This window comes from Podarcis liolepis (genome assembly GCF_965112155.1).
Source record: "Podarcis liolepis genome assembly, chromosome: 4".
NCBI classification, from domain to species: Eukaryota; Metazoa; Chordata; class Lepidosauria; order Squamata; family Lacertidae; genus Podarcis; species Podarcis liolepis.
In genome coordinates, this window is record NC_139558.1 from 104,411,086 (window position 1) to 104,437,703 (window position 26,618).

The following is a 26,618-nucleotide window of genomic DNA, read 5'->3' on the forward strand; positions in this document are numbered from 1 at the left end:
TTTTGTCGTGGATAGAAAAGAGTACTGTCTACTTCCAAATGCCAGTACAAAATCCTATTCAACTGTCTAGAAGCCAGAATTGGGCTCATTGTAGAAGAAAGAGGAGTTGTGCAAGTGACTTTTGAGGGGCGGCAAAGAGGAGGTAGGAGTTCCTCAGCACCCTAAGTGAATGCCCTCTAGAGATCTTATCTTTCCCCAAAGCTCTCTCCAGCACCCAGAAATGCCATCTCTCGCCCTCTCTCTTCTTGCTGCCTGCCTCCCTTCCCAAAGGTAGAGGCTGGATAGTTGTGCAACCAAGTCCTCAAATAATTTATTGATTTTATTTCACAAATTTATCCATTTGTAAAATAAAACAAGACAAAACCTCAAAGCGAAAACAGAACAGTAAAAGCAAGAGGGGAAAAAAATACAGCCCTACATTAAAACAAACAAAAGGTAAAAATCAAAACAGATTAAAAAAATAACTCAACTTTCTAATCATCTGGGTAGGCATTTAAAGTTGTGAAATGTTGTAAGTGAATACGCAAGGTGGGCAGAAAGAATTCAAAATCCGGAAAAAGCCTTACGATAGCAAGGGTACCAACTCTACAGTTCTAGGATTGTAACACAGCCATTGTGATGGATACCCATTGATATCCTAACTACCTTCTGTAGAATATACCGTATATATTTATATAAAATAAATGTCTAGTAGCACCTTAGAGGCCAACTAAGTTTGTTCTTGGTATGAGCTCTCGTGTGCATTTGTCTAATTCCCCCTTTAAAGCCATCCATGATGGGGGCCATCGCTGCCTCCTGTGACATTGATTTTGCATTGTGTGAAGAAGAATGTAGTCTGTCCCGGATCTACAGCTGCTCTTGAGTTGCTCTATTGGCAATGCCATGGCTGTAGGTCAGCAGTAGGTGCAAAAGATCCCCAGCAGCAGCAGCTGCAGCTGCAGCAGCAGCTAGAGCAGGGAGAGACCTGTGCCTGAGACCACTGGCACCTGACTCTGTATAGGGCAGCCCCTTCTCTGCTTGGACCAGCTTCCCTCTCTCTGCAGATGGCTCCATCACTTTCCTCTTTCAAGTACCTTTTCAAGACCCAGCTCCTCTTCACAACTTTCTGGACCACCTTAGCCCTCCTCGCTTCACCTCACCTTCCTTTCTCCATCCCACTCTTTGCTTGTTCAACTCTGGCTTCTTCCCCCAACTACCTGCATCTGATGCAGACCAAAGTCTCTGTGCAGGAACCAGATCACACTCTGGACTAGTGCTGTAGATATCAGTGTCAAATCATACTAGAACGTAAAAAGCACCTGCCGGATCAGGCCAATGGGCCACCACAGTGGGCAACTAGATGCCACAAGATTCAAACACAAGAGCACTTTCTCCCCACCTGTAGTTTCCAGAAGCATCACTGTCTATGACTATGCAGGCGGAGCAGAGCCATCCTGGCTAGTAACCCTCGGTCGTCCTCTCCTCCTCCATGAATTTGTTCAATCTTCTTTTAAAGCCATCCACACTGGTGGCCATCACTGCCTCCTTTGGGAGCGAGTTCCATGGTTTAACAATGTGCTGCAAGAAGAAACTGTTTCTTGTATCTGTCCTGAATGTGGTACCATTATGGAGAAAATGGCTGGAAGGCATGGAAGAACCAATGGCTCATTTGCTGGTTTGCTGCCCCATCAGACCTCTTCCCACATAGAAGCATGCATTCATACCCTGAAAACTAGGTGGTCCAGCACACCCTAATCTATCTAGAAGACAGGTCCTGGGGGCTCCAGAACCCTAGAAATCATGAGTGAGAGAGTGATTGTGTTGCAGAGCCTGTAGTCCACAGAGCAATCAAATGGCCTTTATGGTTCTTCCCAGGCTGACACCTCTGAGGCCTTTTGTCCCTGCGGGAAGGAGGAAGCTCTGCCAGCTTTGAGCCTCCCAGCAGGTACCTGCTTGTAATTGCCTCCCTCTGCTGATTCTGCTGGGAGATGGATCTGCACTTAGTGCCAGAGGCACCATTTAAAGTAATGCTTCCCAAAGTGGGTGGAACTGCACCCTGGGTGGGGTGGGGGTGTCAAGAGGCAAGAGGGCACTAGAGGTGAGAACGCCTATCAGACTTTGAAAAAAAATCACTGATCAAGCTCATCAATTTTGTTGAATTAATTAAACTAATTAATTCATTAAACTAACTAGTTTTAATTAGATTTTGAATAAGTGTGCAATAATGGTTACTGTTTTGAATTTTACTGTGCCTCTATTTTCCTTGGTGGGTTGTGCAAACCCCTATTCTGAATAATGCTTTTTATAGGGTAGGGTAGGGGGTGCTGGAGCTGAGTATGGGACCACACTGTGGTCAGTGGTCCAAATTTTGGTTTAGAGGGTGGGACAGGTGACAGGGTTTTGCGGCACCTTCAAGACTAACCGACTTATCAGGGCAGAAACTTTTGTGGACTAAAGTCCACCACATACAATGCATTTGAAGTGGACTCTGGTCAATGAAATTTTTATCCCATGTTAAATTTGTTGGACTTGCTATATGGAGCTATACAGCTTTTTGTGATTGCAGCAATTTCACAAACAGTAGAAAATTGATTAAAAACTTTATTAGCACTGAAACAAGACCTTCCATTTCCTTACTGGACATGGATTGCTTCTGTGTAAAGAAAAGGCAAATTCTATGGCACAAATTTGCAAGCCTGTGTTCATTTTACATAGAGATTTCACCTGGCAGAAGATGGAACTTGCTCTCAAGGATGTTGTTTTGCTATTGTGTGCTGAAGGCATGGCCAAATGGAATGTGCATTGTTTTAGGCTGGGAGCAGATACAAAAAGGGGAGTAAGTTGAGATGGGAGATTTGAACTATTGGGAAGGGCAATGGAGCCCTCATGGAGCTGGCCTCCCTTCTGATTCTGCAGCAGGGCAGGTGGACAAGGGTCTTCAGCCTTCCCAATGGACCCTTTGGGCCAAAAAGAGTTTTGCAGATATCCTTTGGCGCACCTCTTTCATTTTGACACAGTAGAGCACGGGGTTGAGCAAAGGTGGGGCCAGGAAGTGGATGTAGGACAACAGAATGTGGAGGAAGGGCGGGGTGTGGAGCTTGAGGCGGCTGATCAAGGACAATGCCAACATGGGGGTGTAGAACAGCAGGACCACGGAGATGTGGCAGGCACAGGTGTTGAGAGCTTTGTGGCGCTCATCCAGAGAGGTGATGGCCACAACGGTCTTCAAGATCCAGATGTAAGACAAGACAATGAGCAGTGGGTCCAGACCCATAGTGGAGAAGACCACTAAGAGCCCGTAGATGCCATCCCTGCTGGACTTGTGGCAGGCCAGCTTCATCACATCCGGGTGCAGGCAGTATGAGTGAGAAAGGGCGTTAATATGGTGGCAGTAAGTCAGCCTCTTGAGAAGAAAGGGGATTGGCACATGCAAGGCCACACCCCGGAGGCCAATGGCCAAGCCAATGTGGACCAGCCTGGAGCTGGTCAAAATGGAGGTGTACCTCAAAGGGTAGCAGATGGCCACAAAGCGGTCAAAGGCCATGGCCAAGAGCACAGAGGACTCCATGATGGAGAACGTGTGGATGAAGAAGAGCTGGGAGAGGCAAGCGTCCAGACTGATCTCCCTTGATCCAAGGAGGAAGACCCGGAGCATTGTGGGCAGGAGGGCTGTGGCCAAGCCCAAGTCACAGGCAGCTAGCAGGCCAAGGAAGATGTACATGGGGGAATGGAGGGCTGTTTCCGTGATTATGACAAAGAGGACGGCCCCATTCCCAAGAACGGACAGCAGGTAGGCTGTGCCCACGGGCAAAGCCAGCCAATATGGGGTGGATTCCAGTCCAGGAAAACCCATCAGGAGAAAGAGAAGCCCAGGGAGGGCAGTATTATTAGGATGGTGAAGAATGGTGTGATTACTCATCGTTGATGGAGGGTCTAGCAGCTCCATTCTCTAGAAAAGGATGCAAGAAACAAGAAGTGAAGCAATTGTGCATTTGAATGATTATTCTTAAAGTCATCACACAAGTTATCACTTTTGCTTTTACATGGAGAATTTTAACCACAAAAGTACAATGTCTGTGCACAATACATGTCTTGCAAAAGCAGTAACACACGGCCAATGCAGCAGCATCGCCACCACCTCCCTGCTCAAATCACATTTCTAAGGTTTCTCAGGAGTCAGTGAGCTGCGCTTTGTCTCAGCTGGGCAATGTTGGTTGCAACAAACGACAATTCAGGTGACTGAGTTTGAGGTGCCTCATCAAGACCACCCAATGCAAAGCTGTGCAAAAGGAATGAGACTAAGACTGCAAATAAGAACATGAGAAGAGCCTGCAGGATCAGGCCAGTGGCCGACCAGATGTCTCAGTGGGAAACGCACAAGCAGGACTCAGGCACAAGAGCAACTCCCGCCCAGCAAGTGGGATTCAGAAGCGTTTGCTACCTCCAATTGTGGATTATGCAAATCTCTTTTTTCATTCCAAAATTCTTATTGTTATTTTTTATTTGATTTATTAGTCACTCACTATAAAAAAAAATCATCTAAGTGACTAGGTCAATACATTGCATGCTCAAGAGGATGAAGTGCATGAGAAAATTAAGCACTTAATGACAGGTAATATAATTATTAATACTTACATAATTAAACTCACATTTGCTGTCCTGTTTGGGGGTTTTTTGTTTCTACCTTATGTAAATCGATCATGAAGATGATGTGGACATTCATTCTCAATTATTTTGCATGGAATTAAATTTTGATCTTCACTAAACAGAGATGGTATTATAGCATTCGGGATCTGATTTCGTACTTTCTTTAATAGTTGGTAGACCATAATCAATAGTAGATTGATTTATGTCATTGGTAACTAACATACGGAATGTATAGCCAGTGTAATAACTGCACATTGAATTGAAGCATCAGTTGGGTTGTGACTCTCCCATGCAGTTGATGGAAGTAAGAAGATTTGGAACATCATCCCTGTGCAGTTATTGGGGAGCAAGTCCCATTATACTCCATGGGACTGACTTTTTGGAGTGATGGTGTATTTGATGATATCTCTGTTGGGATTCGCAGGATACTGGATAAGTCTGCAGGCTTCAACAGGATGATGCAATACTCTGCTGGGTCAGAGTGACTCAGCAGGAGTGTGATTAGTGTAATTGGCTATCACCTGTTTTAAAAAGGAAAGCCTGTTTAACAGGGGGTGTGGTGGTTGTGCTGTAGTGTGGTGGTGCTGTGGTGGAGAGTATTCGTTTGTAAGTACTCTGTATGGACTGTTTCTTTTATAAATACCTGTATATAGCTCACATTAAAAAGGACTGCACTGAAAAACCTGGAACTCTTAGTGTTTCGCTGAAAACGCCGCGTGGAATACGCGACAGGGTTATGGGCCCAGCACGCTTCCGCTGCGCAAGAGTACAGGTGGCAGTTATCTAGCCGTGGGTGCTGGAGGTGAGCTGCAGGGATGGAGCAGTCCAGAACTGGCGTGTTGCTGGAGAAGCTGACGGCCACGAACTACAGCACCTGGTCGGTCCGCATGCAACACTTCCTCAAGCGTGAGGGCCTGTGGAAAGTGGTGGAAGAGCCACCGCAGCCCCCTGAGGAGGATGAAAAGGATGAGAAAGCTTTGGCTACGATCATCCTTGGAGTGGACGACAGCCAGCTAGTCTACGTAGCTGATAAGGTGACGGCAAGTGAGGCGTGGAATGCGCTCAAGGCTGTCCATGTGCGAGAGACAGCTGGCTCACTGATAACACTGACCAGGAGACTGTACCGGTGTCGGAAGAAACCGGGGGACTCCCTGGTAAACCACCTAAAATTCCTAACAGGCTGTTTCCAGGAGCTAGCCTTAAGAGGGAGGCCTGTGGGGGAAGAGGACAAAGTCTTTATAGTCCTGAGTTCCCTTGATGACAGCTATGATATGCTGGTCAACTCCCTCGAGTCTGTAGAGACTGATAAGCTGACTCTGGAATACGTGACCGGACGGTTGTATGCAGAGGAGGACAGGCGTGCAGAGCGAAAGATGACCTCAGCCCAGCTGTTGGAGCATCCCAGAGGGAACAACAGCCGGGAAGAGCAGAGGTGTCGGGAGCCGGAGAAACAGCCAGGAGGAGCTGCTGCAGACCAGCCGGTGGTCAACAAAGTAAAAAGGTGTTTTTGCTGCAAGTCCAGTGGACATCTGCTGTGGGACTGTCCAAGAAAACAACAAAAACAGCGGAAGCACAAGAGGCAGCAGAGAGAGTCTACTGCTTGGGTGTCTGCAGATGGTCAAGAAAATGAAGAACTGTGGGTTTTGGACAGTGGAGCTTCTCAAACCTTTTGTAAAAGAAAAGGATTGCTAATTGATGCTAGGGCTTCAAACAAAAAACATGTAAGTCTTGCTACGGGCCAGAAAGCTAATGTGGTTTGTGAGGGGGAGGTTGTGTTCCCACAGCTGGGACACACATTCAGGAATGTGTTGTGTGTGCCTAGTTTGCAAAACAATCTCCTGAGCATTCCCGATTTGGCAAAAGCAGGCTTTGAAGTAAATTTTGTGGGAGACCAGTGCCAGATAAAGCAAAATGGGGCAGTGTTGGCAAATGCTAGCCTTAGAACTAATATGTATGTACTGCAGTGTGAATCTAAGGTTGCGAATGTGCAAAATGTCCCAACCCATGATATGTGTATTCATCTCCTGCACAGGTGTCTGGCTCATGCTAGCTATAAGGTGCTAAACAAAACATTGGAGTTGTGTGGGGGGATGAAAAACATAAAAAGTTGTGATAATTACTTAGACTGTAATATCTGCAAGGAGGTTAAAAGCAGGGCTTGCCCAGTAGCAAGAGCAAGCCAGAGAGAAACCAAAAAACCACTGGAGTTGATTCATGCAGATGTAACTGGTCCTTTTCCACCTAGTGTCTCCCACAACAAGTATTGTTTAATCCTAGTGGATGATTTTTCTAGATTTGGCTGGGTCTATCCATTAAAGCAAAAGTCTGACGTTGCCCAAACCTTGAAGTTCTGGGTAAGAAGGGTAGAAAGGCAACTTGGTGAAAAGGTGTCCTCTATTCAATCAGACAGGGGAGGGGAGTTTATGGCAAGCTCCCTAAGAAACTGGTTGCGTGCCCAAGGGATTAAACATAGGCTTACTAATGTGGCCACGCCTCAGGAGAACGGAGTAGCAGAGCGTAGAGGAGGTGTCTTGCAGACACAAATGAAAGCATTGTTAGCAGATGCAAATCTTCCAATTAAGTACTGGGCTGAAAGTATTAAGACTGCGAATTATATTGGGAATCGCTTGTGGTCAAGGGTACTAGATGACATACCCTATAAAATTCTCTATAACAAAAGTCCCAGTTTGCAACATTTAAGAATCTTTGGGACAAAGGCGTGGGTTGACATACCTGTGAAAAACCGAAGAAAAGGCGGGAAAAGGGCACAGCAGTTGCTATTTCTTGGGTATGAAAGTGGTACGAAAGCCTACAGGTTTGAAGATGATAAAAACCTTTTGAGTTATAGTAGATCAGCCAGCTTTAATGAGCAAAGAAATTGGCCCAAGATACATGCAAACCTGCTGCCAGAAAAAGTTTTACTGCCGAGCATACCTGATAAGGCAGTTAAAACAAAGCTAAGAATTGGCAGCTCTCCCAGAGAAACTGAAAGGGAGGAAGTAAAGGTTGAGCATTTTTCTCCAGCTGCTAGCATGGAGCAGGGGAGAGAAGAAAGTGCAACAGGGACAGGAGGAGGTAGATCTCCAGAGTCAATCCACCCCAAAAGCAGTCCTGAAGGTAGCCCAGGGGGTGAGATTAATGAACCAAGGAGGTCTGCAAGAAGTAATAAAGGTCAACCTCCAGACCGTTATGGGTTCCCAGCCACCATAAACCAGGTTTGTGTAACTGAACCAGAAAACTTTGAAGAAGTGCAAGAGTTACCTACTCTAGAGAAAGAGGCGTGGTTAAAGGCAATGCAGGCAGAGTATAACTCTCTGCTAAACAACAATGTGTTTGTACCTACAGAATTGCCTAAAGGTAAAAAGCCCATAAGCTGTAAGTGGGTTTTTAAAGTGAAAAAGCTGGCTGATGGTAGTTGTCAGAGGAAAGCCAGGTTGGTTGCACGGGGCTTTACACAGAGGAAAATGATACATTATGATGAAGTGTTTGCCCCAACAGCAAAGGCTGAAACAGTAAAATCAGTTTTAGCAATGGCAAGTCTGAGAGGGTTAAAAGTTAATCATTTTGATGTTGCCTCAGCATATTTAAATGCTCCTATTGACGCCGAGGTGTATTTACAGCAAATACCAGGTTATGAGCTAGAAAAAGACAGCATGGTGTTAAAACTGCAAAGGGCACTATACGGTTTACACCAAAGTGCACGTCTATGGCATGAATGCATAGACACAACTTTGAAAAAGATGGGATTCAAACAAAGCCTGGCTGATTCCTGTTTATATTCAGCAATGGTGCAAGGAAGTGTTTGTTATTTACTTTTGTATGTTGATGATATCTGTCTAATAACAACTGCACAAAAGCAAGTGTCTTGGTTTATAAACAGCCTAGGTAACAAATACAAACTGAAGTATTTGGGAGAGATTAAGAATTACTTAGGAGTAGAGGTTCAGAGAAATGAAGAGGGCGTTTACTCTCTGAGTCAGAAGGAAAAAATCGAAAAGTTACTGAAGATCTATGGAATGGAGAGGGCAAATGAGGTTGACACTCCCATAACTACCCAGTACAAAAATGAACCAGAAGGGCAAAAATGTGAGAATGCAACAGCGTTTCATTCTCTGTTGGGTTCTCTGTTATATTTAAGTTGTTGGACAAGACCCGACATAACATTGGCAGTGCACATGTTAAGCCAAAGAAGTGCAGACCCGGCTCAGAGAGATTGGGTAGCACTTAAAAGAATCCTAAGGTATCTGAAAGGCACAAAAGATTACAAACTGGTGCTGGATACAGGACATGATCAGCAAGTGTATGCATACGCTGATGCCAGCTGGGGGGACAGAGAAAATGGAAAGTCTACCACTGGCTATGCCATATATATTGGAAATGCCCTGGTTCAGTGGAAATCCCAGAAACAAACATTTGTTGCCACAAGTACTTATGAAGCAGAGTACTCAGCCATAAGTGAATGTGTATCACAAATAGAGTGGTTTGCTTGCCTAACAAAAGAGCTTGGAATACCTTCTGAAATGCCAATCACTGTGCTAAGTGACAACATGGCTGCACAACAGCTTGCCAACCAACAGAACTTTAAAAGCAAAAGTAAACATATTGCGATAAGATACGGAAATGTGAAAAATGCTTTGGAAAGAAATGTGTTAAAGGTACAGCACTGTAACACAAAATGTAATGTGGCAGATTTGTATACAAAATGTTTGGATGCTCCTAAATTTCGAGACTTAAGAGAATTATTGGGTCTCAAGCCTTTGACTTAAGGAGGAGTGTTGGGATTCGCAGGATACTGGATAAGTCTGCAGGCTTCAACAGGATGATGCAATACTCTGCTGGGTCAGAGTGACTCAGCAGGAGTGTGATTAGTGTAATTGGCTATCACCTGTTTTAAAAAGGAAAGCCTGTTTAACAGGGGGTGTGGTGGTTGTGCTGTAGTGTGGTGGTGCTGTGGTGGAGAGTATTCGTTTGTAAGTACTCTGTATGGACTGTTTCTTTTATAAATACCTGTATATAGCTCACATTAAAAAGGACTGCACTGAAAAACCTGGAACTCTTAGTGTTTCGCTGAAAACGCCGCGTGGAATACGCGACAATCTCTCCTTTCAATACTAATCCCAAAGTTTATGCTCTCTCAATTTGTCATTTCTTTCTTTCTTCTCAAGCCCCCCCCCCTTTTATGTTTTACTTGTAATGCCACTTACTTATACTTTGCTGCACTAAATGGGTGTTGCCAAATTGCAAAATCTTAAAATAGTTAATAATAAATCAGGTGGTTTCAATGTGTCTGCAGTCCAAAAAGCTCTTCTTGGAAATGCACGTCTTCTCCCTAGGATCCCTGATCATCACCATTATCTGCAAGCACCTAAGAGTGAGACTAAAATGCAAATGTTTCTCAAATGCCCCTGGCTGTGGATTCTTGTGGCCACAACTGTTGTCATTTGCCTAGCCAAAGCTAACCACACCATTTTCTTAACAGATCACTATCCAACCTTCTCTTAGCCAGAATAACTCTTGCTGCCTAATGCAGAACAAAGCAATAACAGAAGAGAGAGTAAACCCTGTGTAAAAATCAATACAAATTGTTGAGCGCCTGGTTAAGCGCACTTTTTATTGTTGTTGCACAAATTCAAAAAGTGCCAAATTCAAGCTGGGTGATTTATCTATTTAGAGATTCTTCTTTTGCAGCTGCAGATTAAATCCGAACTGGGCCAGCAAGGAAGAATCTATGCAGCCACGCATTGGACAGTGGCAGACTTTGGCCTCTCAGATTTAATTGGCAACCTGTGCAACACTAAAAAATTTCCCCGCTGCCCCTGCCTTTTGCACTCCATCGTACAGCATTGTTGTGGCACCCTCTGCAGCAATGACCAGTACAGCCACAATGGTCACGCGAACCTAAGACAACCTCTGCCTTGGGTTCTTTTTGAAGAAGAGAAGCATCAGGAGCATGTGATGTAGACTGGGCTCTGTATTCCATCTTTTGCTTTGCGTTTGAATCACCTGACAAGCATTATACAGAAGGGAAGGGAAGCATTGTTTCAAAACTCTAAATAATTTCCCTTCGTCTCACACTGCACCTGCCTTGCTCTTCACTTTGGCTGCTTCACAGTTTGCAGTTCCTTTTAATTTCATGCCCTACAGTGGGAAGAAGGAACTGTTCTGCCTTCCGTTCCCTGGAATAATTCCAGTGCCTCATTCCTGGAAAAAAGAGGGGGAGGTGGGAAAGCTTTTTAACTAACAACTCACTCTTGCATTTTGTGCCCTCCCCATTACTATTTATTCAGGGAACATTCACCCAGCAGAACGCTCAGCTACATGACTGTGCAATGCCATGCCACACTCTCTCTTCTTGGGCAACGGCTGTTTGCTGCCATTTGCTCCTGCTGCTGTGCTGCGCTTCCCCAGAATCCTAGAACTGTAGCATTGGAAGGGACTCCAAGGCTCATCTAATCCAACCCCCTGCGATACAGGAATCTTTCCTCCCCAACATGGGGCTCAAACCCACAACCCTGAGAGTCTCATGCTCTACTGACTGAGCTATCCCAGGGATAGATAGGATGGTTATCATAACACCTCTCAGTCTCTTTTCCAGGCTAAACAAACCCAGCTTCCTCAAATGAAGGCTCTTACATTCTTTAAGGGAGGTTGCCAGCAATCCGGCTGTGCAGGAAGAGATTTGCTGATGCAGCTCTGCCTGCTCCCTCTCCATAACAAGTGATGATGAATGCAAAAGGCTTCCCAGATGTGAAATAAATATATTTTATTGAACAAATAATACACTCCAGAGCAGTGCTGTAGCTGCACGTGCCAGGCTGTGGGCTGGGTGGCAGGGAAGGAATTTGCACCTTCTTTCCCCACCCTGGAGCCCCAATGGAGCCGTAGTCCAAAACACCAAAGCCGGCAGAGTGGGCAGGCTGGGGAAGGTGGTTATGTACAAACCCAAATGGCGCCAAGGAAAAGCAGCTGGTGCCTCTTGTTCCTTCCCAGGGCAAAGCATGTAGAATCATAGAACGGATTCGTTTCTTATTTAGGCATTGCATAAAATTTAAGCACTACCGAACCGGGACCAATGAAACTATAACCTGATCAATAAAACTAACAATAACCTAAAAACAGAATAAAGCACACATCAACAATCTACATTTCTGGACAGGCTTGCCTAAAGAAGAATGTTTTCGGTAGGCACCAAAAAGAGTACATTGAAGTCACCTACCTCTGACAAGGCCTCCCACCTGTCAGCAATTCTCTGCTAACTGCAGCTTCCAGATACTTAGAAATAGAGGTAGAGAAGGGAAACGGCTTGATTGCTCTGAACCTTTCCGTTCATCCTGCTGCTATTTTGTTGGGCAAGATTAAGACCAGCAGCACCCGAAGCATCCTCACCAGGAAATAAGTTCCTCTGAACTCCTTGGGAACTTCTCCATCCTAAGGGAGCATGTTCAGAATGGGCATTCATCCCTCCTCATCAGGGATCCTTTTCCCTGAGAAGCAAGCCAGCCTCCTGTGTTTTCAGGTCAGATTATCAGAGAGAAACACAAGGACAGTCTCACATTAGCCTATGAAACAGCTGCGGGAGCTTGCAGGAAAAGATGCACGGAAGCAGAATGACTAACCGGATTAATTCTGTGAGGTGCTGAGGGTTCCAGGGAACTGGCAGCTCACTTGCATCTGTAGTGCAGACACCAGGGCCTGGAGTTGCCCTCAGGACTTCGAAAGCCAGGGCCCCAAATCCTCCTCATTGTTTTCGGGTGACACATTTTTGAAGATTACCACTCCCTCGTGCAGGCAGGAGAAACCCAACCCTAATCTCAATGGCTCCCTTTGAGCAAAGTCCCTGTCACTCCAATTATATCATACACTCCTTTGTGCTAATCAGTTGGGTCCACCCAGCTGGCACCTTCCTTCTGGTGCTTCCAGCCCTCCTATGAATGAAGGTGGCAAACACTGCCAGATCAGAACATAAGAAGCACCACCAGAGTCCTGGGAAATGTGGGGGGAGGCTTCATTCCTTTTATGGCCCCTAGAGTTTCAGAGCTTGATCACCCATTGCTAATCATGATGCAAACTGACAACAAAGGAGCGAAACCTGCTTCCCTGAATTCTGAGCAAGTAAAGAACATTCAGAGTATGGCAGTCTTACAAAATGCATTCATCTGGGGGGTCAGGGAACATGGATCTGTTCATTCCAGGTGGTGCCCACAATAAAAATCCTGCAAAACTTTTGATTCTGTAATGCAAAGCTCAAGCAAAACATCTCCAGCAGAATATTGTTATGAGTTTGTGGGGGGCTAGATTCCCCTAAATTCCTGGGTGCCAGGTCCTCCCCATGATTCCTGGATTTAGTAGTAGTAGTAGTAACTTTATTTATACCCCACCAATCAAGGGTTGTCGTTGTTGTTTAGTGGTGTCTGACTCTTCGTGACCCCATGGACCAGAGCACACCAGGCATTCCTGTCTTCCACTGCCTCCCACAGTTTGGTCAGACTCATGTTTATAGCTTCGAGAACACTGTCCAACAATCTCGTCCTCTGTCGTCCCCTTCTCCTTGTGCCCTCCATCTTTCCCAACATCAGGGTCTTCTCCAGGGAGTCTTCTCTTCTCATGAGGTGGCCAAAGTCTTGGAGCCTCAGCTTCACGATCTGTCCTTCCAGTGATCACTCAGGGCTGATTTCCTTCAGAATGGATCGGTTTGATCTTCTTGCAGTCCATGGGACTCTCAAGAGTCTCCTCCAGCACCATAATTCAAAAGCATCAATTCTTCAGCGATCAGCCGTCCTTATGGTCCAGCTCTCACTTCCATACATCACTACTGGGAAAACCATGGCTCTGCTTTTTAAGATGCTGTCTAGGTTTGCCATTGCTTTTCTCCCAAGAAGCAGGTGTCTTTTGATTTTGTGACTGCTGTTGATTAAACTTTGCCAAACACAGAACCCCCCTGAATTTAGGTATGCTAACAAGGCAAACCAGCTCTGTGGAGCTAGCTGGGTGGGCCATTAGCAGGGGACAAAGGCCAGTGATGGCCCATCAAGAAAACCATTGGAGGGCAAGACTGCCTGGCAAGGGGGAGTGGGACTCCTTCTCTGCTGGGTGCCAGTGGGCAGAGGCAAAGTCTAGGTTTGGGGTTTCACCTTTGGATGATGTAGCCTGGGGGAGGTCTTTGGAGTCAGTCAGTAGCGAGGTAGCTCAGTAGAGAAGGAGAAGGAGGGGCAGCACTTCAAGTGAGCTGGAAATGACAAGCTGAAACCAAAAGACACAGAGGGTGGCTTTTTGCTGTCCTTTGATTCCAATGCTGCCCTTATGGGGGAAACCAGACCTTCATAGGATGGCTCTGCAATCTCTCCATCTAGGTGCAGGTTGCATGTATGTGTAAATAAAACCATGTATCATAAAGACACCACATTCTCCACTGGGCCTCATTGTCCCAAAAGGGAACACAGACCCTAATAGGTGGGCATGCAATGTCTGGAATCTCACTCTTGTGGAGATGGGGCGGCGTGTAACAATATTATGAATTTGAGAGTGTCCCCCTCCACTCCCAGCCAGGGCTTCCCTCTGAATCTTCTCCACCCCCTCAAACTTACCGTATTTTTTGCACCATAACACTCACTTTTTTCCTCCTAGAAAGTAAGGGGAAATGTCTGTGCGTGTTATGGAGGGGATGCCTATGGGTGGCATGCCTACGGATTTTCCTCCTCTAAAAACTACGTGTGTGTTATGGTCGGGTGTGTGTTATAGAGCGAAAAATACACTACCTTTTCCATTCACTGTCTGAGACAGTCTCTGACTACTACCCTAGTGCAATGTCCCCACAGACAGGAAAGATTAAGAAGAGGGAGGCTTTGTAGACGGGAAAGGCACCTGTAGCTTAGTGATAGAGCACCCGATTTCAATGCAGAAGGTTGAATCCCTGATGGCTGGTTGGAATGTCCCTTGCCTGAAATGCGGGAGTTTGGCTGCCAATCACTGTAGAAAACATTGAACTCGATGGTCTGAGTCAGTAGAAGGCTTCTTCCCGTGTTCCATTTCTCCTTTTGCTGTGGTTCCTTTGTAGGTGAATCGCTTCTTCTCCCAGTCTAGCCATATACATTTCACTGTTTAGAAACAACGGCAGGAGGAGCAGCTGCAACCTGAGATCCCAGGGCGTTGCATCTACCCAAGATGCCTTATATGTGGTGAGACATGGGAGCCTTCAGTTCTGGGCTCAACCCATCCTAGGCAGCTGCCCATCCCCTCCCTCACCTGTGGTTAAATTTACAAGGGAACCTCCATTGCTCATAGAAGCCCTTCTCCCCCCCCCCCCATTTTTTTATTGGTTTTCATAATTTACAACAAACACACATAAAAGAAAAAACATTACAATATTAAAAAGAAAACAAACAAACAAACAAACAAACATATAAACACCTAACTGTTTGAAGCCCAATTTAATTTTCATTGTTAAGCAACTTCCTCGAATCCCCCGACTGAGTTTCCATAAATCTCATTGTAGCAGTTTTCCAATAACCACTTTCCAATAGAAGCCCTTCTCACTTGTGCCTTGCTACAGACTCCTGTTGGGGGGAGAGGAGAGAATGGCATGGTGGTGGGAGAAGAAGCCCCTTTTATTCATCCAGACTAGGCAGAGCCAGCCTCTTTGTTTCTTGCCATCTGTCACTTCCAGTGACATCCAGTAGCCCGGCTGGGAGATGAGGAGGGCTGACACCAAGAAAACATTAACCATTTGGAGCTCGGCTGCCTTGCAATCGATAGGGGTCCAAGTTCCTCTGGTGACTCATCTGGTCCACAAACAACCTGACCTAGAGCATCCACCCAACAGTGGGTGAGAGAATGTTGCAGATTCATTGACGGATGGGACCACAAACAGGTTGCAGAATCACAGAGTTGGAAGGGACCTCAAAGGGAATCTAGTCCAATCCCCTGCAATTCAGGAATATCAACTAAAGGTCACATGGGCTAAGGGTGGAACCATTGATGAGAAACACCATAGACCCGTAAGGACCCTCAAGGCGGTGCTGGACTACAACTCCCATCATCTGTGACCATTGGCCATGCTGGTTATTGGGGCTGCTGCACTCAGGTCCAGCTTGCAAGCTTTCCCTAGGCATCTGGATGGCCTCTGCAAGAAAAGGATGTGGGGTTAGATGGGCTTTGGCCTGATCCAACAGCACGCCATCTTCTTATGTTATATTCTTACACTATTGGAACTTGAGTTCAGCAACATTTGGAGAGCATCCATGTCACAGACAGCAGATTTTTTAAAAAGAGTTAAGTAGAATAAGATTCAATCAGGAACTTTAAGAGAATGCCTTTACTTTATTAGGAAAAACTAAGTTTCACTATAGTGTGTGGGGGCTTTTGATTTATACAAAGCTCTTTGTCTTACTGGCTGCTAAGAGAGAGAGAGAAAATGTGGGAAACCTAGTGGCAAGTCTCATTCTAAGACTGAGAATGGAAAAAATAATTGCAGACAAATTAAGCTGAACTCTGCCTTGCGAAGAAAATTACAAGCTGCAGAGCGGTGTCCTGAGGGACTGAGAAACAGTGGAGGTTCTCTCTTTGGAAATACCGTACTTTTTTAAAAAATCCAGTTGGTATCAAACCTCATTTATTGATCCGAATGCCCACCAGAATGTTCTTCAGGTCCAAATGGCTCTGCTGTTCATTCCTCAAGGCCACTCCTTGGCACGACGCCAGCCACAAGCTAGACTTGCACCTGGGGATTCTCCTTAAGGAATTCCCCAGATCCAATAAAACCTCACTACTTCAAAAGCTGCCTAGAAGAAGGCTTGCATGACGGCAGTGACAGGCCGCTACAGAACAATAGGAAGGAGATTCACACATTGCCAGAGCCCCAGAGTGATCGGAAGGATAGCTGGAATATTCCTTACAGGACTGAGAGACTCTGTACCATACATGGCAAATTTCCCAACATGCCTGTGGGCTCTCTCGGTTTGAAGGCTGACTACTCTTCTGCTTGTAAAGGTTAGCAAAGTGCACAGTGGTGACGTCTGGATAAACTTTTCTACTTACATCCCAAAAGGCAGTTAAGGAGGGAGTGGGGTAGGGGGAATACCAGAGTTTGTTAAGCCAGACACCTGCTGGAAGATTCAGGACAGATAAAAGAAGGGATTTTTTTCATGCAGCACAGAGCCAAACTATGGAACTCACTCCCACAGGAGGGAGCCACCAACTTGGATGGCTTTAAAGGAGGATTAGATAAAACCATGGAGGAGGAGAGGGCTATTGATGGCTACTAGCCAAGATGGCTCTGCTCTGCGTCAAAGTCAGAGGTAGCAATGCTTCCAAATAGCAGTTGCTGGAAACCTCAAGAGGGTGGAGAGGTCTTGTGTTCAAATTCTGCTTGGGAGTTTCCCACTAGATCATCTGATTGGCAGCTGTGAGCACAGGATTCTGGACTAGATGGACCACTGGCCTGATCCAGCAAGCTCTCCTTGTGTTCTTTGGCTCACTGTTACATTAGATGTGAGTGACATGGGAAATCCATCCCTTGCAGGTTTTAAAACTGTTATTAGCAGTTGTAAAAGGCCTGATTCAGATCAGGACTGCGATGTTGGGGGAAATCTAGCATCAGATGGGCCCTGAAGAGTCAAGATTATGACAATCAATGAATTTCAAGATGTTTTTTGCTCATGCGTCCTTGCTCACTATGGGGCAAGGATGCTGGGCTGCATCATCCTTTGGTCTGATTCAGTAGGGCTCTTCTCTTTCTAGAATCAATGAATAATTGAAACAGAGAACTGTAGAGTTGGGAGTAACCCCAAGGCCATCTAGTTCAACTCCCTGCAAGGCAGGAATGACAGCTAAAGAATCCATGGCAAGTGGCCATCCAACCTCTGCTTAAAAGCCTCCAAGGGAGAAGAGTCCATAACCTTCTGGGGGAGTCCATTCCACTGTTGAACAGCTCTTACTATGAGAAAGTTCTTCCTAATTTTTAGTTGGAATCTTCTTTCTTGTCATTTGACTCCATTGATTCAGATCCTACTTACTGAAGCAGCAGAAAACAAGCTTGCTCCATTTTCCATATGGCAGCCTTTGAGATATTTAAGATGGCTACACCACAGAATCATAGAATTGTAGAGTTGTAAGGGATGACTAGGGTTATCTAGTCCAACCCCCTGCAATACAGGAATGTGCAGGTGGCCCATAAGGGGATTAAACCCACAGCTTTGGCATTATCAGCACCACACTCTAAACAACTGACCTAACTCGGTTCTCAGCGTCCTTAATGCCATTATGCTCTTCATGGATTGATGGTCTGCTGCTAGATTATGTACTGCAATGGATTTATAATTGCTTCTTTTTTTCTAACATAAAATAAAATCTCCAGTCTGTAGCTAGATCCCTTCCTGATCCCAAATAATGCCCACTCTGAGCAACAGCAGTGACTTCAGTCCGCCAACCTTCATGTTGATGGGATTCCCTGGGCTGGAGATGTATCACCACTGGATCTCCGTCCCATTCTGCACTATCTACCTCATGGCCCTTTTCGGCAACAGCACCATCCTCTTTGTCATCAAGACCAACCCAAGCCTTCACCAGCCCATGTATGTTCTCCTTTCCATGTTGGCCATCACCGACTTGGGCTTGTCCATCTCCACCTTACCGACGGTGCTGGGGCTCTTCTGGTTCAATGTGAGGGAGATTGACTTTAACGCCTGTGCCACACAACTCTTCTTTATTCACACCTTCTCTTTCATGGAGTCCTCAGTGCTGTTGGCCATGGCCTTTGACCGCTACATTGCTATCTGCAACCCACTGAGATACAGCAGCATCTTGACAAATTCAGCGTTGGTCAAGATTGGCCTGGCCATTGCCGCAAGGAGTTCAGGCATTGTGCTGCCAACACCATGGCTACTCAGGAGGTACAAGTACCCCAGGGGCACCCGGCTGCTCTCCCACTCCTTTTGCTTACACCAGGATGTGCTGAAGCTCTCTTGCTCTGACTCAAGAGTAAGCAGTGTCTATGGTTTGTGTGTTGTCCTTTGCACTTTGGTGATAGACTCTCTGCTCATCCTGTTGTCGTATATGAAGATCATTAAGACCATCACAGTCATTGCCTCCAGGGAGGAGCGGCTCAAGGCTTTCGACACATGTGTCTCCCACATCTGTGTCGTCTTGATCTTCTTCATTCCCGTGATTGGGGTGTCAATGATACACCGATTTGGGAAGCACATTTCCCCCGTTGCTCATATCCTCATGGCCAATGTCTACCTCCTCATCCCACCAGTCCTCAATCCCATTGTGTACAGCGTGAAAACTCAGCCCATTCAGAAGGGCATCCTGATGGCATTTGGTAAGAAAAGGACCATCCACTAGGAATGGCTGCGGACACTCCAGGTTTCCACCGAGAATTCTTCAACTATGTTGCTTTATGGTTCATTTACTTGTTCATTGTTTTGGTTCTGAATTTCTACCCCACTTTCTGGCTCCTGTCCCTACAGTGCTATACAGCCCAAAATACAAACAACAGTTTAAAAATACATGCACTGGATGTTCTGGGAAGGAAATAGAGATGTTTTACTTTGCTGCTGGATTAGATATTACAAGCTTTGGAAATTCTGAAGCATGGAAAAATCCTGCTTTGGGAGGAGCTCTGTGGGAGGGGAATGAAAATTTGGGGAAACCTAAAGGATACACTACTTGCTTTCTCACCAAGTCTTGTTTTACTGCTTTAACGACATAAAATACATAGTTCATAATTTAGCATATAAAATTGTACTTATTTATGAAATTGACAGAGCAATCCTGCCCAACTTACTCTGTAAGTTGTAAGTGCCTTTGAGGATTTTATGAAATTTTATGAAAGAAATACATTTCCATATGAAAATAATGAGGCATTTCATTGGTTTTCAAACGTCACAATAGTAGATTAAAAGTGAAATTTGAGGGAAAGCCTCACTGATTTGCTGTTGTTGTAAAGAATTTAATGGGATTTACTTCTGAGTAGACATGGCTAGGATTGCAGTTATAGTGCACATCAACTGCCTTTGGCAATAAATTGAAACAAGAAAAGGCACCTGTATACATCAATGAATATGTAAATATCTATTGCAAAACATTTTTGAATGCATTTATAAAAAATATTTACATACTGCTATTCATTAAAAATATCAGATCAGTTTACAATAATTCTACATAAAACCATACAATAATAACCATATAAAAACATTAAAATCAGAAATCAGTATTCTTAATTGCCTTCACAAGTCTGATGGAACAGAAATGTTTTCAGCAGACTTTGGAAGTTAAAATATAATCACTATTAGCAGAGTATTGCACAATACTGGTTGATGACACCAAAAGCTCAGTTTCTCATGGTCAACTGAGCCTTGCCAACTCAGGGATCAACGAACAGCTCTCCTGCAGATGATGGCAGGAGGGATGCAGCCCAGTGGAACAGCATCTGCCTTGCCTGAGGAAGGTCCCAGGTTCAAGCCCCAGATACGACTGAGAGAGGCTCCTGCCTCAAACTCTGGACAGTCACAGCCAGTCAATGTAGACAAGACAATGGTAGGTGGATCAGTGGTCTGAGTCAGCATAAGGCAGTTCCCTATGCTTTGCTTTGCTATGCCTATGAATTCAGTGACTTAGCTGGGATACAAGTGTTCAGGTGATCACTAAGGCGCACTGGACTTAAGTGGTTCAGTGCTTTGACGAGGACCTTGAACCTGGCTCAGTAGCAGACAGGGGCAGCCAATGCAGTTGTTTTAACAATGGTGTCAGATATTCACAACCACATCCCCATCCGCAGTCTGGTTGCTGCATTCCGCACCAGCTGGAGTTCCAAAACAACATACTCATCAACTGCCCTAGAAAAACCAGGACATTTTGGGCCCCTTGTTCTCGCACAATTTCAGGTTGAGATCTTGCCCCCCCAAAAAAAGCATTTTTTGGGGCCCGCGATTTTGAATAGTCCCCCAAAATGCATGTTTTTGGACACTGTGCCCCCCAAGCACTTTTTCCAGGTCCATGATCTCACATGGGTCACATGACTCACACGGGAAGTCAGACCCATAAGATGATGGATTTGGGCCATGTTGTGTTGGAGGATATGAAACAAACCCAATAGCAGCTTCATACACAGTATGTTGCCTTGAGTTTGCCAACTCATAGACTGTCTAGGTACAGCCTTAGTTGGCACATTAGACAAAGCTGGTAAAAGATACTCTGGGTCACAGAGGACACTTGGACCTCTAGTGACAAAGTTGTGCCCAGAAGTACACACTTGCTCCTTCAGAGGGAGTGTACCCCCACCCAAAACAGATGGGTTAAATTGCCTGTCACATGAACATGGCAACTACCCACACAAAGAGCTGCCATCTTCCCAGGATTCAAGCACAGTTTATTGGCCCTCATCCAGTCTACCGCTGCATTCAGACGACAGTTCAGAGCTTTCACAGTCGCTTCTGGTTCAGATGTAGTGGAGAAGTAGGGCTGTGCGTCATCAATGTTCTGGTGGCACTTTGCTCCAAAACTCCTAATGACGGCTTCCAACAGTTTCATATAGGTATTAAATAGCACTGAGGAGAGAACAGTACTCTGTGGAACCCCATAGCACAAATGCCAGGGGGCTAAGGAACACTCACCCAGTCCTACACTCTGGACATAACCTTGGGGGCAGATGATCCTATCTGATCCTCTGGTTGCTGCAAGTCCAAACCACACCATGAAGAGGTCTGACCATGACATTCCACTCCTCTTATTTTCAGACCACCACTACCCCAGGAAGACCAAAGACTTAAACAAGGCTATGCCCTGCTCTGTGCATTGGACTGATGACCATAGGAGTCAGGCCCATGGTCACCATGCAGGCCATGAACTTCCAAAACAGACCTGAAGCATCCTCAGCATGGATTTTAAAGCCACCCAAAACCACAGTTCTGGGTTTATCCAACACCACCCCCAAGATAACCTTGGCCTGCTTGAGGCTTTACTTAACTTTTTACAAGTAACTTATGCATGTTTTTAAGGAAAAATGTTCATCCTAGAGAACTAAGGTGAAGAGCTTTCACAGAGAGAGTTTCTACCACAATGGAGGTCAAATGGAAAGATGGAAGCACATCCACTTGATTGTCATTTTCAAGAGATTCCTCTGACATGCCCAACTGGGAGTCGGTCACCTTAAATCCAATGGGACTTACTGCTGAGTGGCTAGCTATAGGATTCCACTGCAAAATAAATAAAAAATGTTCAGACTACGTGGCACAAATATTTTAAACATACTGGTAGCTACAATGGCAACAACTCAGCTGATCCCCAGCCACTTGGCCACAGATGGAGGTATTGCAAAATTTTCCTGGCTCCCAGGAATTTGTCCCAGGCTTCACAGTGAATGAGCTTTGCTACTTAGCAGCTCCCAGGGGCAGCTTCTGCTGAATGCAAGCGCTTCCCAGGAGAGGTGCAAAGGGACATATAAAGAAGGCTCTTCTGTTGTGATAGTGTTGCAGGCATGAGCCCATGTCCCTAGGCTAGGGGATGGTTGTCTTCTTATGACAGAGCTTCAGAAAGCTGGAAGAAGGCACCCCAAGCCCACCTGAACCAACCTGCTTTGAATCCTCTAACTGAAGGTCATTTCGGTGAGCTGTGTTTCATTTATACTGTGTCGTGCTAGATAAGTAAATGGAAGGCGGTTAGGCAGGGAGAGAGGAAGAGTGAGAGAGAAAAGACCTGCTTAAACCCCTAACAAGTTCACAGAATCATACAACTGTAGAGTTAAAAGGGGCCTAAAGGGCCTCTGCAATGAGGTTGTAGCAGGCTTTGCCAACCTGATGCCCTCCAGATGTTTCAGGCTACAACTTCAAAAAACTGTGATTGAGGTTGATAGAAATTGTGGTCCAAAATTTTGGCAGCACAGAAATTGTCAAAAGCTGGTTTGTGAAATTTTTTTAGAAGGGAAGGCTTAGATGTTATGCAGAGATGCTTCATCCTATATAAAGGAATGAGATGCTAAGGTTTGCAGTTGACAGCCTTCTTGATAAAGCACAGTGAAACACAAATAGGGAGAGGCCTTGGGTGGTTGGGTGGAGAATGAAGGTGCCATTACCTCAACCTTATCCATCCTTAAATGCTACTCACAAAGAGGCAGCATGACAGAAACAGAGCTATCCTCTGAAATTCACATTTCTGATTTTTGTGATGCAGTTCTCTAACAAAGAAATCTGTACAGAAAATGTATATATTGGGAGTAATGTGCAAGAAAATGCACGTATTAGTGAAAATGACATGCACACATGCACAAAATTAGGGGGAATTGCTTTCAAAAATGTGTGTGCTAGAACTGCATACAAAAATGTGTGTACTGTATTAGGAAGAGTTTGCACTACAATGCTGACCGATTTACACAACGATATTTTTTTCCAGGGGTCTGGTCTGCTGGGCGGTGGCCCTGCAACACCCGAAAAGGCTTGGGTACAGTCTGCCATGGCAGCTATGGCACATGTAGACAATGCCTTGTGGCTCCTTGCCACCATCATTGAGGTGCCCAAGTGGCCAAATTCCTGATGACCAGTAATGCTGATGCAACTGCTGTACAGCTTTTGTAGAAAGATGCAGACCCTGCCCACCTTCTGCACACGAACATCACCTGTTTCCCCCCGAAAGGGACCCATCAGTAGATCATTGGGGTTTTAGCTGTTTATATTAGTGGCAGCCACAACGTACCCAAAACAGGCAGCCATCTGCTCTCCAGCAAAGTTGTATAGGGGGCCATATGTCACTTCCATTTAGAAAGGTGACATATTCATATGTCAGGCTTCCTTTATAAATGCCAGCAACAAAGTCTTCACTAAAGTTCCCATTGAACTGATGAACCACGACAGATTAATCAATCTAACTGTCACCAGCCTTGAATCATAGAAAGTAGAGTTGGAAGGGACCTCAAGGTCATATACTCCAGCCCCATCCAATGCAAGAATCTCAACTGAAGCATCCATGGCTATCCAACCTCTGCTTAAAAACCTCCAAGGAAGGAGAATCCACCTTGTGAGGGAGTGTGAGGGAGTCTGTCCCACTATACAACAGCTCTTACTGTCAGAAGGTTCTTCCTGATGTTTAGTCGGAACGTCCTTTCTTGTAACTTGAATCCAGAGGTTCAGGTCCCCTGATCATCTTGGTTGCCATCATCTGCACAGGCTTCCCTGCAATGCTCAATGTCCATGTGACAATGGAAAAGCAATTTTTGATTCACACTTAGCCTGGAAAGGGGGGGGGGGGAATGCACACCACTCAAGATAATAACTTTTTGAAAACCGCTTTGAGGTTGTTGTTTTCCCCTGCAATCAAGTGGTGTGTAAACTTTATGAAAGAAATAACTGCGTTTCTTTTAATAGAGAACAGCAAAGAATACGGGAGAAAGTTCTTGGAAGGCTGTCATGTCCTCCAACCACTCAGCCTTCAGTCCTCCTGTGTTCCTCCTGACAGGCTTCCCAGGGCTAGAAAAACACCATGCCTGGATCTCCATCCCCATCTTCTCCATGTACCTAGTGGCCATTGCAGGCAACAGTACCATCCTCCTCCTCATCAAGACGGACCAAGCCCTCCATGAGCCCATGTACTATTTCCTCTCCATGCTGGCCATGACAGACCTGGGCTTGTCCATTACTACTCTGCCCACCATGTTGAGCGTTCTGTGGTTCAGCCACCGTGTGATCAGCTTCAACGCCTGCCTGGCCCAGATGTACTTCATCCACACCTTGTCTATTGCTGAGTCAGGAATTCTGTTGGCCATGGCCTTTGATCGCTTGGTGGCCATTCGGAACCCCTTGAGGTACACAACTATCTTGACCAACAAAACTATAATCAAGATTGGGGTGGGGGTTGCCTTTCGGGCTGCCTTCCTCGTCCTCCCTGGATCCCTCCTGCTGAGAAGGCTGCAGTATGGAAAAGTAAGTGTGCTTTCCTATTCATTTTGCTTGCACCAGGATGTTCTGAAAGAGGTGCATTCAGACAAGAGAACCAACAGCATCTTTGGTTTGCTGGTGATGCTCTTTTCCACTGGTGTGGATTCCCTGTTGCTCGTCCTGTCCTACTTCATGATTCTCAGAACTGTGTTGGGAGTTGCTTCCAAGGAGGAGCGTTTCAAGGCGCTGAGTACTTGTGTCTCCCACATCTGTGCTGTCCTAAGTTTCTACATCCCCATGCTTGGCCTGACAATGATCCACCGCTATGGGAAGCATGCTCCTCCCATCATTTTCATCCTCATCGCTAATGTCTATCTCTTGGTGCCGCCTCTGATGAACCCTATTGTGTACAGTGTGAAAACCAAGCAGATCCGCACACGGATAATCTTGAAACTCCGGAAGAAGGAAAAGGCATTAAAAGCCTCAAAGTGACAGGTTTCCCAATGCTACATATTTATTTATTTATTTATTTATTTTATTTATTCATTCTGATTGTTTTATGGCCAAAGACCTAGGTAAAATGAAAAGTTTTCACCTGGCACCTAAAGACATGTAATGATGGTGAGCCTCTCTGGCAAGGGAATTCCACAAACAAGGAGCCCTCAGGTTGTCACCCTCTGAACCTCTCAGGGAGTGGAGACACAGAGAAGGGCCTTGGAAGACAAGCACAGCATCTGAGTCAGCTTGTATGGGGAGAGATGGTCCTTAAGGTATTGAGGTCCTGAGCCATGTAAGACATTTTAGCTGAGCTCTAGCACTCAGAATTGGGCCCAGAACTACTTAGTAGCCAGTGCAGCTGAGCCAGAATTGTCTTGCCCTAGTGAACAACCTGACCATCAAAATTTGCACTAGCTGAAGTTTCTGGACCATCTTTAGAGGCAGCCTCGTGTATAACAATTTACAGTAATCTAACCTAGAGATTACCAGGGCATAGGCCACAGAAGTTAGGCTAGCCCTTTTCATACAGGGGCCACCAGTTGAAGATGACAGAAGGCACTCCAAGGTCACCTGGGTCTCAAGTGACAGCAATGGGTTCAGAAGAAACCCCAAGCTATGTTTCTGCTCCTTTACAGGGAGTGTAACCTCATGAAGAGCAGGCAGTATCCCACCTTCCCATCTACAAAACCACCCACTAAGTGCCTCTGTCTTATCTCATACCCTCCAACACTCCTCAAATGAAAATCGTGACATTCTATTATTTGAGGAATATTGGAGGGTATCTAGACTTGTTAAATTTGCACAGCAGAGAAATTTAAGTGTAAGTTTCTCCCCTTTCCCACCCCTGCCTTCTGAGCTCTCCTCCATCACTTGCCAGGCAATAGATGGAATTCAACATTGCCCCTTTCCAATCGTTCTGTCTGTGAGGCATTGCTGTTTGCCAGATGGAAAGATGCCCCTCTCCTCCTTCTATGTGCTGCTCAGGGGGTTCTACTGAGCCCCTCCCAGGCCTTTTTCAGAGGGTGTGGGGGTGCAGGGGGAAGAGACATGGGAAAGCCACACTTCATAAGCAGAAGTATTTGCACAATGCTTCTGCTGACGGGGTTGGTGAGGTGAATCTACCCCAACAACTCTTTCAAATCTGCTCATTCATGAGTCCATTCCTGTTTCTGCATTTGTTGTCATCCGTCTGATTCAAGAGACAATAGAATGTGCCTCTGGGGGGTGAAGTCAAACCACTGTATTAGCAACACCAAAGTGACCTCCTCACGGTGCAAGCCTGGGCAGTATTTCTGGAGGTCATGGGCTACCCAGACAACATCACCTTTTTGGACCTGCTGATGTGGTCCAAAGGAAAGCAGAGCAAGACACTTGGCACCAGCCTGGGTGTAGGAGTTGCTGGAAGGAGATGTACAAGGAGCCATCTCATGAGCCTTTTTTTCCTCAATGGCTGAGGAGACCAGGGCAGATGGGCAGGGTCTAAATAAATAAATAAATTATTATTATTATTATTATTATTATTATTATTATTATTATTATGTCAAAAATATGCCGCAGGGAAGCAGAGATTTAGGTTCAGAGTTTCCCTTCTAGATGGGTTACCTTCCCAGGTGAATGAGCACCACTTGCCCT

General features: G+C 45.6%; 3 protein-coding genes and 1 long non-coding RNA gene across 7 annotated transcripts in view; 3 read left to right on the plus strand and 1 right to left on the minus strand.

The window, feature by feature from the left end:
* LOC310705796 (olfactory receptor 52P1-like) overlaps window positions 1–26,618 on the plus strand; it is a gene marked incomplete at its 3' end in the record, with an annotated part of 141,753 nt that overhangs the window by 86,699 nt on the left and 28,436 nt on the right. The window lies entirely within an intron of this gene.
* LOC310705492 overlaps window positions 1–26,618 on the plus strand; it is a 110,864-nt gene that overhangs the window by 20,301 nt on the left and 63,945 nt on the right. The window lies entirely within an intron of this gene.
* The window catches only part of LOC310705282 (olfactory receptor 51G2-like), a 59,959-nt gene that overhangs the window by 1,951 nt on the left and 31,390 nt on the right, over window positions 1–26,618 (minus strand). Inside the window, exon 3 of one of the 4 annotated variants that reach the window (XM_083499897.1) lies at window positions 11,843–15,745. The exons of 2 other annotated variants lie outside the window; for them this stretch is intronic. Coding sequence is in view for 1 of the 2 variants with exons in the window: in XM_083499895.1 (XP_083356021.1) it covers window positions 2,918–3,925 (1,008 nt within the window). In the remaining variant the exon portion in view is untranslated. Of the gene's footprint in view, window positions 1–2,562; window positions 3,929–11,842; window positions 15,746–26,618 lie in introns of those variants that run through there. One more of the 4 variants, XM_083499895.1, reaches the window with a different exon arrangement.
* LOC310705794 (uncharacterized protein) lies at window positions 15,760–26,468 on the plus strand. Its single transcript, XM_083500615.1, has 2 exons — window positions 15,760–18,963; window positions 23,979–26,468. The coding sequence occupies exons 1-2, from the start codon at window positions 18,010–18,012 to the stop codon at window positions 24,978–24,980; spliced, it is 1,956 nt and encodes a 651-aa protein (XP_083356741.1). The 5' UTR covers window positions 15,760–18,009; the 3' UTR covers window positions 24,981–26,468.

Coding starts and splice junctions, on each gene's coding strand:
- LOC310705794 (XM_083500615.1), top strand. CDS start 18,010: ATGCCCACTCTGAGCAACAGCAGTGACTTCAGTCCGCCAACCTTCATG. Junction 18,964..23,978: donor GTAAGAAAAGGACCATCCAC/TAGGAATGGCTG, acceptor TTCTTTTAATAG/AGAACAGCAAAGAATACGGG.